The 13208-nt window shown below is 43.0% G+C and overlaps 3 protein-coding genes across 3 annotated transcripts; 2 read left to right on the plus strand and 1 right to left on the minus strand.

Annotated features, from left to right (window-relative positions):
• The first annotated feature begins 514 nt into the window (after nt 1–514).
• haus1 (HAUS augmin-like complex, subunit 1) lies at nt 515–3043 on the plus strand. The gene is made up of 9 exons (XM_029519866.1): nt 515–632; nt 708–882; nt 1234–1369; nt 1461–1595; nt 1683–1806; nt 2386–2451; nt 2559–2630; nt 2783–2830; nt 2915–3043. The coding sequence occupies exons 1-9, from the start codon at nt 612–614 to the stop codon at nt 2957–2959; spliced, it is 822 nt and encodes a 273-aa protein (XP_029375726.1). The 5' UTR covers nt 515–611; the 3' UTR covers nt 2960–3043.
• Nucleotides 3044–4464: 1421 nt separating this feature from the next.
• On the plus strand, nt 4465–9864 carry eva1c (eva-1 homolog C (C. elegans)). The gene is made up of 9 exons (XM_029519140.1): nt 4465–4793; nt 4918–5032; nt 6052–6251; nt 6443–6566; nt 6724–6876; nt 7359–7502; nt 8083–8160; nt 8247–8357; nt 8908–9864. Exons 2-9 carry the CDS (start codon nt 4927–4929, stop codon nt 9288–9290), a joined length of 1299 nt encoding a protein of 432 aa, XP_029375000.1. The 5' UTR covers nt 4465–4793; nt 4918–4926; the 3' UTR covers nt 9291–9864.
• Nucleotides 9865–10456: 592 nt separating this feature from the next.
• On the minus strand, nt 10457–13065 carry cfap298 (cilia and flagella associated protein 298). Its single transcript, XM_029519141.1, has 7 exons — nt 12964–13065; nt 12379–12686; nt 11989–12056; nt 11740–11898; nt 11317–11448; nt 11112–11207; nt 10457–11015 (listed from the first exon to the last, which is right to left on the minus strand). The coding sequence occupies exons 2-7, from the start codon at nt 12683–12685 to the stop codon at nt 10905–10907; spliced, it is 873 nt and encodes a 290-aa protein (XP_029375001.1). The 5' UTR covers nt 12686; nt 12964–13065; the 3' UTR covers nt 10457–10904.
• Nucleotides 13066–13208: the final 143 nt, after the last annotated feature.

The raw sequence follows: 13208 nt of genomic DNA on the forward strand, positions 1-13208 counted from the left end.
ATTGAAATTAAATGTAATATATTGTTCACACTCTGGATATTCAAATGTGTTTATTATTTATTAAATTATGGTATGTACAGATATATTTTTTTTTTATCATTGCTTGAGATAGTGCATTGCAATCCAGATTTGTCAACAATCTAGTTTGCTTTCATACTTTCCTACAAACTGTTCTTTTTATCGTAATAACCATACTTTTGCAACCATTAAAACAGTTTGTGTGTTTTATTTTGTATAGATACGTGTATTTGTTCAGGTTTTACTGTGGTACTTTACCTGAGGGAACAATCTTGTCTTGAACTGATCTTTAAAAAGTGAACCGGAAGTGGAATGAATTGTGTTTTTTTTTTTTTTAATAAAGCAATTCTTCACTTTTTTATTCAATCTTTCACTAATTTTATTTTTTTTTATTCAATTGACTTGTGGATATGTAAAATTCATGTTTTTAGTCTTTGTAGCTTGGACATATTTTTTTCATTGGTTAGTAAACCGGAAGTTATTAGATTGTTTGGGGCGGGAAAGCGTCGGTCAAACATTGATGTTTTTCTCCGGAGCTGCAGGATCAACTAAACTTTAGAAGAAGCTTCTTTGCTTCAGGATCGTTTGCTGCCATGTGTGAGAAGATAAATAAGGTAAAATAATAATAATAATAATGCGTGGCTAACATCGCTGTAAGTGAGTCTGATCTCCTGCGGCTCCCTCCGCAGGTGAACAGCTGGCTCAGCGGCTTGTTTGGGGACCAGCCGGTGCCCCAGTTCGAGGTCAACACCCGGACCGTGGACCTCCTGTACCAGCTGGCTCAGTCCAGCGAAGCCCGGTGCAGCGACACGGCTCTTCTCATAGAGGACCTAAAGCAGAAAGCTTCAGAGTACCAGGCTGACGGTGGGTCCATTTTCCCATTCACTTTCAAGTCGGTAGGCTTTATGAGCATTGCATCATTTGCATGTGTCACCAAATCACTGCAATGGAATCAACTAAACACTAAATAATTAGTAATGAACGGAGAAATAGGCGATGAAATAATGGAAAAGGGTAAAAAAAAAAAAAAAACTATGCACATGTTTATATTTATATACACATAAATATGGACAGGTTAGTCAAGGTCATTAGTCTGTTAGCCAATAAATAAATTAAGATCATTGTTTAGTGTCTACAGTTTAAGTGTGAGAAAACACGATTATTCAAGCGTTGGCAGCATTTTCACCCAACTAACTCGTGCTCTCCTCCATTCAGGTGCACACCTCCAGGATGTTCTTCTACAAGGTGTTGGCCTGTCCAACGCCAGCTTATCGAAGCCTGCCGCTGACTACTTGTCAGCTTTAGTAGACAATGCCATGGTGCTCGGTGTGAGGGACACTTCATTGGGCAGGTATGCTCTTGTGTTACCACTGAAGTTGTTGTTGTTGTTTTTGTTGTTTTCTGTTACAATTTTAAGAAAAAAGCTTGGACTTTTTGTGAAGTTTTATGCCAGCAGTGAACAACCTCACCAACGAAGTTCTGGAAGCAGAGAAGTCAAACAGAAGACTTGAAAGGGAGCTCAGGGCACTAAGAAAGCGGCTTGGTGCTACTCTGGTGCTGCGAAGCACCTTACAAGAGTAAGATCACGGCTGCTGCCAGGCTGAAGCACAATGTGACACTATTGTCACTATTTGTTTTTTCATCTACTCTTCATTTATCTTCAGGGATATCAATAAAACTGTTAAAGCTCAGGCAGTAGAGAGCGCTACAGCCGAGGAGAGACTGCTCAGCATGGACTTTTTGATGGTGAAGGCTAAAGAACTCAGCAACAGACGGGAGAGGGCAGAGGTACGTTGTGTTGCTCTGTATCTGTGATCGCTGCATGGAGCTAGTTAAAGTGTTGATATATGGTACGACATGCTGCTGCTGAAAATGATACAGCTTTTTTTTGCTGTTTCTTTTGAAGTGTTCATGCTTGAGTTTGAGGACCATGCTGACTGAGAAGATTGAACAAAATGTCACTAATGACAAGTTGAAATGCAGCCAGACGAGGAATAAATTATTGAATAATACAAGCAACCAAAAGCATAAGAATACCCAGTTAGAGGGATGAAAGATGGAGAGGAGAAAAAGAGCCCACAACAGAACCCTCTGCTCTTTTCCAACACTGGGAAAGAAGAATTTGTGTGTATTAAATGTTACCAAAGGGCCAGAAACTGACCTTTTGGATTTAAATTTTCTTCAAAATGACGTGTTATATGAATATAATGTGGGCATCAAATTACTGCCTCTGATTCAGAGAACAAAAATGATGCCAGCACTCCAACGCCCTTCCTATCATTGTTGGGAGGGAATGGGTTTTCAAAAGAATCACAGCCATTACTTGGCTTGGACGTCAACCTTTATTCACTTTTATCAATCTTACAGGCTCAACTCGTATCCAGGAACATGGACAAGTCCGTCACCCACCAGGCTATTGTGCAACTCTCTGAGGTATTTGTGCTTGTACACATTGATCACAGTCATTGCCATGGCAATAAAAACATAACACTGTCTGCTTTCGGGGTTTAAACTGTGTCATCTTGTTTATCGCTCTGCAGGAAGTCACCACACTGAAACAAGAAATAATCCCGCTGAAAGAGAAACTGAAGCCCTACATGGACCTGAGCCCGGTATGTCTCTGTCATGCAGACGTTTCAAACTTTTTGAAACTTGCGAAATTCAGTTGATGTGAATGAATTAAAATTCTTTGAAACAAACTTGATAGCAGTCTTCTCATATTTTGCCGTTATGTTTTTGTCTTTGCTGAATGTTTTTCCCACAGAGCCCGTTCCTGGCGCAAGTGAAAATCGAAGAAGCAAAAAGAGAATTAGTGAGTATCCAAATAGTTAATTCAGCAATGAACAAGGGCTGGTTTAATTCATTTTACTTTTTAATTTCACTTTTTATTTTACAGGCTGCCGTTGATTCTGAGCTTGAGATGAAAGTGGATTTCAAGTGAAGCTGTTTTGCCTTATTTAAATCTTTTCTGTTTTCATCTGTACCTTTTTCTGTGTTTGATAAATAATAAAGTTATTTGTTGCCACTCTGTCTGTCTGAACTACAAAGTACTAGTTTCACAAGTGCAACTAATTTGTTTTTCAGGATACAAACATTAACGCGCATTAACTTATACTCATTATCTATAATTCTCTTATTAAATATGTATTAAGATGGCTGTTGAAAATGAACTACCAGAATGCACAATCACTCTTGGCCATTCTGTTTTTGTGTGGCACATGTACAAATGAAAATCATGGCTTTTCCCTGCTTTGGTTGGACCTCTTCCTGTTTGTCCAAACATCATCAACACTAATTAAGTGTTTTGTCTCTATTTTCTGGTCACCGTCGTGTTCCCAGGTCGGATTTATGTAATCGACATAACACGAGAACTGATCAACTGTGTTGGCCAGATTTCGATTCTCTGGACTGCTGTTTGAAAAGTGTTGTGCTTTTGGAGAAGAATCTTTTCAGAAGCCACAGAAACTTTACATTTACGTGATGGCACCGATGACCATCAACATTAATCATATTCAAGCCATATGTCTATTCTAACTTATTAATTGTAATTCATTTGTCTCTACTGTGTTATTGCTATAGATTCATGTACAAATGTTAAAATCGCCTGCTCAGACATCTGTGTGCTGTTTGCACTATACATCAAAACAACGTAATCAAGCACATGTGCTTCCTGTTTGGCGTATATACGTCTGACTCATGTCTCAGAAAACTAAATTCCTGAGGCTTTGGGGGATAACAGCAGAAGAAAGGAGTTTTTGGAGCCACTCCTTGTGCGCCTTGAGTTAAAGTACAGCGAATGGGACCAACTCTGGAGGGGGCACCGCGGTGCAGTTTGTATGCAGAATATCACCTCCCGGTTCCTCCCCCAAAGTGTGGAGACCCCAACGTCTCTGTCTGCTTGACTGTTGTAGGTCTGACATGGAGATTGACCGGTTACCATGGAGTGGGTCATGGATGTGGGCCGGGGAGCACTTTCACCCAGTAGGCCCCCTGCTTCATTCAAACACACCATGGGTTAGGACACCAAGAGCTTGTGGAAAGAAACAGAATCAAAATATCATTCACATTCATATCATTACTCAACATCACCGCCCCCCCCCCCCTTTTTTTTTTTTTTTTTTGTAAATTGTGATTACTTGTCATTAACTTCACACTAATTTAAATATAATAAGCACACAAGCACACGTGTTTTGTTGACTCTCAAAAGGTTAAAATAAAAGAATAAATGAGATATGGACATGCAGGGAGGTGGAGAACAAATTAATTCTGACATCTCAAAAATGGGAAATGATCAGAATGAATTTCCCATAATCCAAAAAGTAAACATGTGGCTGCTGGGTGAGGTTGGTAACAGTGACCCCCCCACTCTGCTTTAAAATAGTTTGATCTGCCACGCCCACTCTCTAATTCCCACTCAGCTGTTACTGGAAGACGTGTTCACTGTCCACACGCCTTCATTCACAAATCTGGGAGGACATCCACCATCACCAGCGTCGCCTTCTTCATCCTCATCAGCAATAATCTCCCCGTCTGTCACTTTTGAACAACTTGTTGCGCAGCTGCTATTCTGCAGCCTCCTCTGAGCTCCGGCAGACAGACGCCGCTTTGTGCGGAGATATTTTCCGCGAGCGGAAACACGTGAAGGGAGCACGTTTCGGTGTGTTGGCTTTAATTTATAGATTTAAAAAAGAAGAAGAAGAAGAAGAAGAAGAAGAAGAGGTGGAAAAGAGAAAGATGAGGCCTGACATCGTGGACTCTTTCTACCTTCTCCATTGGTGTGTTGTGGTTTTGTTTTTGTTTCTCAGTGGAGTCTTGCAGCCGGCCGTGAATGACAGTGAATGATTCATTTTTTATTTTTTTTTTGGGGGGGGACTCTCTTTACTATGATCCGGCTGACAGAGGAGAGCCATGAGCCGGACCCGTCCTCTCCACGGACCGGCCTGGAGCCACAGCCTCCTCTGCCTCACTCTCCTGCTGTGGACCAGGCGCATGGACGCACTGGCTGACTTCTCCAGTAAGAAGAAGCTGTGTTGGGGTCACTTTGGTTTCGTATTGGGGGGGGGCATGATATATAGATGATGTGGCCCATATGTCTTTTCAAGTGCCACTGTTCCTAAAATACCACCCATGTGTCCCAAAGATCCCTTTTGAGATTTGGCCTGGAGCAGCACACCAGTCTGAGATGCCATTATATAAAGACACAATGGAAAAATGCGTGTGTGACACTGAAGTTATTGTCTTGTCTTTGACAAAATAATGTTTGCATCTGAGCCGTTCTCACCTTTGTCATGGAACGGTATCCCTGTGCTTTATCTACACCGATCATCTATTTCAGTCACTTCCAAACGACTCCTCCTCCCTGAGTGACTTTGAATTCGAAGTAACTCAATCACATCTGCACGCCATGCAACAAAGATGGGTCACATTAGGTTGAATGCCAGTTGGCAGAATTTGCCACCCAGGAAAGAGGACTGGCAGGCAAGACTTTGATTGGAGAGTTTTCAAAGCAACATGAGACAACAGGGCGCTAAAGAAGCCATACAATCTGATCCTGAACCACAGATTCAGCAGATTGAAGAAAAACCCAACGAGCATTATGTTGCTTTAAAGTCAAAATCCTTTTTCATGAAGTCGTTTTGTTGTGTCTATTTCCGCTCCTGTAAATAATAGCAGGCTCAGTGAACTGCCCCAAGAAGTATACACTCCCACTGAGAGGTAATATGATTAAGTGGATTTAAAGTGATACTTCCAGAAAGTTGTGGGAGTTAGAAAAGACAGATTATTCTGATTATTCAGATCTGTGGCGAAAGTCAAAGCTCCGAAAAAGTTTGGCTCGACATTTATCGTAATGCTTTGACAGGTAAATGTCAGCTTCTTTCAAACCCCATGCCTCCATCTTACTGTAAAAAAAACTGTAAGGCCTGTGTCGATGCTGAGACGACCTCCATGATTTCTGAAACTTCACACACACAAATGACACAAAGCCCCAGCTTTTCCTTCTCCTGACACTAAACTGTGCCCTCTGGATGACAGACTACCTGTCCAGGATCATCACCAGCCACTCTGCCCACGCGTGTGACGGACAGCCGCTGCAGATCCACTGTCCGCGTCACTCCTCCATCTCCATTCAGTCGGCCTTCTACGGCAGCAGCGATGCGTGGCTGTGCAAAGCGGACGTCGACCCTCCGCCCAGACTCCCCCACCACAGCTGCTCAGCTTTTACTGCTCTACAGGTGTGTTTTATGAGTGACACATGAGTGGGCCACTTGGTGAATCGGTGGGCGTTCACCAGTTTCACTTCATTTACCAGGCTGATTTTTTTTATTTTTATTTTTTTTTTCCATTTGTTGCCAACACAGTGCCCAGACGTTAGCAGTAGATTTTTGAAGTCTTCTGTTACTCCTGTCTGTTGTTTGCTTTGCAGAAGCTGCTATCTGAGTGTCAGAGCCACAGAAACTGCCAGCTGCCTGTCAATCATCAGGTGTTTGGGAGAGACCCCTGCCCCGGCACTACCAAGTACCTCCACGTGGACTACAAGTGTAAACCCAGTGAGTTTAGCAGCTCAGCTCCAGGGTGTTACTCCCTGTTGTTCACCGTCATCAGCATCTCTCCTGCTAGTCGGTTTATTTCTGTCACACGTTCAGCGTGGAATAACTGCACAGATATACACAGATGTCTCACCTCCCACCAACCCCCCTCCCTCAGCTGAACACAAAAAACATGTGGCATGTGAGGGAGAGACCCTGGTCCTGCGCTGTAAGCCCCCCAGGGTGCTGAACATCTACGCAGCTGTCTACGGCAGAAGTCTGGGAGAGAGTGACACCTGCCCGTCACACCTGACCATGCCACCCCCGTTCGGTGAGTCCACGGGATGCGGCGGTGACTGTGCCAGCTAACAGAGGAACAAAGAAGCTGGGAATAAAAAGCTAATGTGTATATCCAGTTTACTGTAAGAGTTTACAAAGAGAAAGAGGAAATTTACTGTCCAATGATATATTTAGACACCCCAATTTCATTTTATTGTAAAACTGTTGAGAATTTAAATAAATAAATCCCCAAATTATTTTCACACTGCTTTTTCAGAGGAATATTGAATTTGTCACAGTAGGAAGAGCTCAGGTCTTACTGACCGTAAACAGTTTTGTACTGCATTATCATATCTTAGTATTTCTGCCTAATAACACTTTTGCTGGATTAAAAACATCAATTAATTTTAGTTAAACTTCAACCAAAACTCTAAATCGGAGGTCCGGCCGTTGCAGCTGATCATCAGTATGAGCATTAAACACAGTCTTAAACAGGACGCCTCACATTGTCGCTCTCTTTTTCATTCCCGACAGAGTGTCTCAACCATGAAGCTGTACACTCGGTGTCCAAGTCCTGCTACAGCAAACACAAGTGTGCTGTTGCCGTCAACAACCAGACCTTTAGGGACCCCTGCTTTCCAGGAACCAGGAAGTACCTCAGTGTGGTCTATTCTTGTGGTAGGACTCTTTGTGCTTCCTCATTCCCAAAATGTAATTACTGAACATCAGGTTGTTGTTTCTTTTTTCCTTAGGTCATTATCTGAGAGCTCAAACAGTGCACATTTCTAGTTTCCCCACTGTGAATTCTTATCTGCTGATCTCAGCCATCAGCTTTTCTTATCGTATCACACCCAATAACACAGTTAGGCAGGGAGTAATGGACTCTAGGCTCAGATTTGTGGCTTGACGCTGACATCCTGGTAAGCTTCCTGTGATTGACAAAAATGCCAGTGAGTTCATCCGGCAACATTGTTCATGCATCATAATTTGAAGTTGTGACTTTTTCCTGGTGTTGATTCTGGTGCTTTTCCGACTGGCCCCGTTATGTCCATTGACCACAAAACAATGTGTGTTAATGTTGTGGGCTGGTTATCGACACAACTGGACAGAAACTGTTCATAATCAGACTGTGCTTCTATTGTGGGCACCGCTGGTACAGAGGATAGCATGTGGGAAGTGGGAGTTTGATGAACGGTCTCCTGTAGAAGCCCCCTACTCTGTATCTCAGTAATAGAAACACTGTTCACTCCTCCTACAGTACCACAAACTTTACTAAGGGAGGCAGATCCGGGCATATTCCACTCCACGTCATCTCCCACTGCGGGCAAAGACAAAGGTAACAGCCCGATGAAACCCGATTTTAGTCCCTGTTTTTTTGTGGCTTTTTGTCTTCGTCATACTTCTAACTTTGATCTTCTGTAGATCTGCCTGGAGATCTAAATCTGGAGGAGCCTCTGTCCAAAGGGTCAAGAAGACCAGACAACTCAGGAGCTATGATGAGCAACTCCCTGCTGACCTATGCCTACATCAAAGGTACACATTATCTAAATGGGTTCATCCGCTCATGAATCATCTGCCCCATGATGTATGAGTGACGCTTTGACAGAACTTCTTCAGATTTGGTAGATTCAATGGAACTTAAGGATGAACTGATTAGATTAAGGTGATCGGTGTTCAAAAGCACAGCAATCCAGCAAAACGGGGCTTTAGCCCTGTAAATACAATAGGTCAGTAACAACAACACTAATTAGATATTGGTGTTCAAGATCAGGGGATCCTCATAAATCATGATTTTGGCTTTGTGAACACAAAAGTTCTTTTCAAGGGAATTCCCTTCCTATTTGGCACAAATGTCCACTGGGACTGCAGGATGAAACGAGTTGTTTGGTTGTCAAAGGTCAGGTGGGACTGTCCTCAAAAAACACTTTATCTATAGCTCAAGTCTTCACAGAGCAACTGGGACAAAACCTAAAACAAACAGTTAATATTGTTTATGACTCTGGATAAGCAGGACAGAAATACAACCATGAACTGGTAATCCTACTGTTTTTTTATTTACCTCTCGTCTCTGTCACCCACGCAGAGCATCCAGAAATGGCGGCGCTGCTGTTCACTTCCAGCGTGTGCATTGGCCTCCTGTTCACGCTGCTGGCTGTATCAGTCCGAGTGACCTGCAGAGGGCGACGGCTCAGGGAACGCACGCTCTCATCGAAGTCTCGCAGCCAGACTGCCAACTGCCAGGCAGAGGACGAGGACGATGAGGAGGAGGATGATGATGATGACGACGATGATGGAGAAGAAACACAAAGCTCCTTAATCTTAGCTGCAGAGAGGAAGGCAATTTATGACTGGGAGGAAGTGACTTATGTGAGCGAGGCGGCTGAGCGGGCAGAGAGGATTGAGCGCAGAGAGATGATCATACAAGAGATCTGGATGAATTCCTATCTGAATGGCACCTCATGTTAAAAAAAAAAAAAACAAAAACCTGTGACCCATGGGTGCTGCTCAGCACCTTCAGGAGCTTTTCAATATGTTTTTTTTTTTTTTTTAATTATTATTCCACTGCAAAGGAGATTGTCTTTTGACCTTTTATCTCAGAGGCACATTCATTCTGTGAAGAATGTAACGTTGAAGTGTAAAATGTTTAGTTAAATATTGTATTTATTCACATTCACCACCAAATTAAGCTAAAATTTCAGGTCAAAGTACACTTTAGTGATACAAAAAGGATGAAATCAATGATCTTGACTGTAGGCTAGCGATTCACCTTTAAGGTGTCTCATAAAAACTGACAAATCACTAGAAACCAAGGAAGTCGATCAGGGAACATGATCTGTCAGTTTGTCTAAAGGGACCATAAAACACGTGATCCAAATTATCTGTGACTTCTAACACGAGAGAGGATGTATATATATTTTTATACACAAACATGCCTAAATACATTTCAAGGATCATGTTTCCTAACTGTGGTAAAATTTGAAAAAAAAAAAAAAAAAGTTACAAAAACAGACACTGCACTCATTTCTGTGTTTCCCTTACAGTATAGCTACATTAGTAGTATTTAAATTGGCAGCTCTTCATACCAGAAACCTGAGGTATGTGTTTGATTCCCCCAGTACTACTACATCTACATCTGACCACTGTCTTTTTTTAACAGTCTGTTGTATTGAATGTATAAAAAGTATAAAATTATACTTTAAGTCTTTTTTTTTAGCTAATACAGATTTCTCAGCTTGCATATCTAATTCGCCGCACTGGCTCCTTCAGCTGTTTCCACAAACCCCCACCCGGCCCATGAAAAGCACTCACACTGAACTGGATAACTTCCTTATGCCGGCTGGGATGAGAACTGGAACAACCAACCGCTATGTGGCCACTTCCTGCCTGAGCACAGCACTGACCTTCAGAGGTTTGACGTGTGTGTCACTACCAGCAGGAGACAAAGAGAGGAAAGGTGAGGCCTCCTTGTCGCTGAGCTCCGGGGATGTAAGACTGTTCCAGCTGAAACACTGCTTCTGAGGCTCTGTTCAATATTGATATATCATTCATTCCTGAATTTAAAAAGGCATCAAAGTTGTGTATATGCACACACTGACTTTTTGATTTTTGTAACACAATTACAACTTGCAGTAAATATAGATTAAAATAACATTTATTTTTTGCACAGCTTCAACAAAAATTTAACTTCAAAACAAGGAAATAACAATCAGAAGGAATACAGGGAGAAGACTGAAGCTGAAATAAACCAGGTTTATAGAGAGATCAGCCTCCGTGTGACATCAGTGCCTGTTCTTGTCATACTTTGTGTTCAGATGTCTTTTTCACATTTCAATTAAGTCAAAAATTTGAATGACATGTTCACCCAGAAGCTCAGAAATGCAAGGCCAGCATACTGAACCTGCTGAAGTGATACAGGCACATCTGCTGTATATAACATCCTCTGGAAGACTTCAGATAATATCCCCAGTAATCAGGTTTCAGGATTAGATGAGGCATCTCCATTAGCTGCATACAGACGAGGAGCAGGAAAGAGCAGTGACTCCAAGGCAGATATCAAAGTCGTGTGAGACCTCTGGAGCTTTATCTCGGTCCCCATTTGATGTTGGTGAGACCTTGAAACTGCTTCTTGAGGGCCTGTCGGTCTGACCACTCTGAGTCCAGGTAACTATCATCGTCTGCCTCCTCCAGTTTCTAAAAACGTCACAAGGAGATGGTTAGGAGGGCACAATGAGTACAAACAGGTACATTGTTGTGTGTCTCCTCCAGATTTGTTCTGCCTGCCCACACCTTCAGTTCCTCCTGCCTCCTATAGAAATGCATCATCATGTGTTTATGTTGCTCCTCTGTGACCAGAGGTTCTCTTGCTGGCGCCCCCTGCCCCTTCTGAACAGAACAGCAACAAGTGGGTCAGTTTTCTCAATATCAATGCAAAACATCATAAAACAACAAAAACACTGCCTGCCATATGCTAAATTCTCATATTTGTTCTTACCTTTTGGATTTTGACGACAAGCTTTGTCTTTTCATTCCTGCCAATGTAGTCCTGCAGTTTTTTCCCCCTCTGCATCTCCTTGGCAGCCCACCATAGTTGGCACTCCTCCTCAGTGATCACCTGCAGAGAAGCCTGAGGTATGGAGACAGATTGGGAGTGCAGATACAGAGGAATGAAGGGGAGAAAGGGAGGTGAAAAAAGAAATCTTCATTGAGAGATACACCTAGCTCCGTGAATTTCAATTCCAATCATCTAGAATACAATGTAAAATGTAAATTAACCATTGAACTATGAAAAAAAAAAAAAAAAAAAACTTATAGTAAATGTAGTAACTTGAGCTTTTGTTGGTCACTGACAGTTTTATATCTACAGTTTATACAGCCACCAGCAAATACAGGCCAAAAAACAAGATCAGCTGTTTACATGTGTTCCTGAAAGGTCTTCCTGCTCTTCAAACTCCATCCTGATTGGATCGTGAGGCGGCAGCCCCATGGGATAAACAATCATGACTGCACCTCTCAGCTGATCCAAGGCTTCTTTTACCATCTCCATGGTGACACAAACATTAGCTTGAACTTGTTTCTGAAGAATAAAGACACAGGTTAAATAAAAAAAGAAAAAAAAAAACAAGATTGTCGAGCAGACAATTTTAAGATTTTAGTGTTAACTCACTTTGGAGATAAGTGCCTTTGCCTCGTCCATTGTTCTCATCAACACCTCTTTCATTTTGTCATTGGGAGCTGGTAGAAGGCAAAGAGATGCACGGTCAGATTACCAAAGTCTTTTTTATTAGTTTTGCCTGCCTTAGTAGATGTAAAATGTGAAAACATATTTTCATGGAGTTTAAAAGAAAGCAGCAGGCAGTGCAGGTGGTTGAGTGGGTGGCATGCACATTATCACACAATCCTGCATGACTTCCCCAGTATGCATTACAAATGTTTAACATTTTACATAACTGTAGATGCTCAAAATTACAACAGGGGGCTCTCCTTTGACGTGTCACCACCTGCTCATGCAAACAGGACCCCTCAAACATGCACCGTAAACCACAGTGAGCCTCACCCTGGCCGTTCCTCCTCCCGAGCTCATCTTTCCTGAGCACGGCTCCTCCGCTGGGAACACACCGGTCCTCCCACTCGTCTCTCAGGTTCAGGTCCACCAGCTGCTCCTCCGCCAGCCCCTGCATGTTGGGCGGCAGCGTGACGCCGTGGTCGGCCAGCTCCGGGATCTCTGAGCAGATCCGCTCCACCTTCAGCCTGCCGTTGTAAATGGCCGTGAGCTGCTGGATCACCGCGTCCAGGGCGGCGTCCACGGACGTGCTGAACAGAAACTGGCTGTCGTCCCCCCGCTTCACATGCAGCAGCACCATCCTGCAGAAAGTCGAGAAGAGGGCCGTTTTTTTTTTTTTCCCCGCAACACGGTAACCATAGCAACAGCACCATCCTGCAGAAAGTCGAGAAGAGGGCCGTTTTTTTTTTTTTCCCCGCAACACGGTAACCATAGCAACGGCACCGCGCAGACGCTTCTAGAAGGACCGTTTAGCTAGCTTTTAGCCGACATAACTGCTCACAGCGAGAGTTTAGAAGTCTGCTGAAAAGGAGTTAGGTTCCCATTTCTTCTAAGGTGGCTGGAAATGGTAACGCTTACCTTAGCGGTGAAAAAGGGAAAGCACAACGCGGCGAACACTGCTCAAACTCGGCTCACGCCTTGTTTACAGCCGGCGGCCATAACTAGCTAGCTGGTCCGGACACGCTCTTCTTCGTCTTCTTCTTCGTGGATTTTTGTTTAGGGCGGCGCCCTCTAATGGTTAATAATGGGAACAGCACTCTGCCACTTGAATCCTATTTTTCTGTGCAGCCCTAACTTTTATTTATTGCAACAGCTGACTCACA

Source organism: Echeneis naucrates, chromosome 14 (assembly GCF_900963305.1).
Source record: "Echeneis naucrates chromosome 14, fEcheNa1.1, whole genome shotgun sequence".
Lineage (NCBI taxonomy): Eukaryota > Metazoa > Chordata > Actinopteri > Carangiformes > Echeneidae > Echeneis > Echeneis naucrates.

What these genes read in the sequence shown, in the direction of transcription:
- eva1c (XM_029519140.1), top strand. Translation starts at nt 4,927, where the DNA reads ATGAGCCGGACCCGTCCTCTCCACGGACCGGCCTGGAGCCACAGCCTC. An exon ending in CGCACTGGCTGACTTCTCCA is followed by an intron (nt 5,033 to 6,051) that starts GTAAGAAGAAGC and finishes TCTGGATGACAG; the next exon opens with ACTACCTGTCCAGGATCATC. An exon ending in CACTGCGGGCAAAGACAAAG is followed by an intron (nt 8,161 to 8,246) that starts GTAACAGCCCGA and finishes GATCTTCTGTAG; the next exon opens with ATCTGCCTGGAGATCTAAAT.
- haus1 (XM_029519866.1), top strand. Translation starts at nt 612, where the DNA reads ATGTGTGAGAAGATAAATAAG. An exon ending in AGGGACACTTCATTGGGCAG is followed by an intron (nt 1,370 to 1,460) that starts GTATGCTCTTGT and finishes CTTTTTGTGAAG; the next exon opens with TTTTATGCCAGCAGTGAACA. An exon ending in CCTACATGGACCTGAGCCCG is followed by an intron (nt 2,631 to 2,782) that starts GTATGTCTCTGT and finishes TTTTTCCCACAG; the next exon opens with AGCCCGTTCCTGGCGCAAGT.
- cfap298 (XM_029519141.1), bottom strand. Translation starts at nt 12,685, where the DNA reads ATGGTGCTGCTGCATGTGAAGCGGGGGGACGACAGCCAGTTTCTGTTC. An exon ending in CGGGAGGAGGAACGGCCAGG is followed by an intron (nt 12,057 to 12,378) that starts GTGAGGCTCACT and finishes GCCTTCTACCAG; the next exon opens with CTCCCAATGACAAAATGAAA. An exon ending in AAGACCTTTCAGGAACACAT is followed by an intron (nt 11,449 to 11,739) that starts GTAAACAGCTGA and finishes TCCATACCTCAG; the next exon opens with GCTTCTCTGCAGGTGATCAC.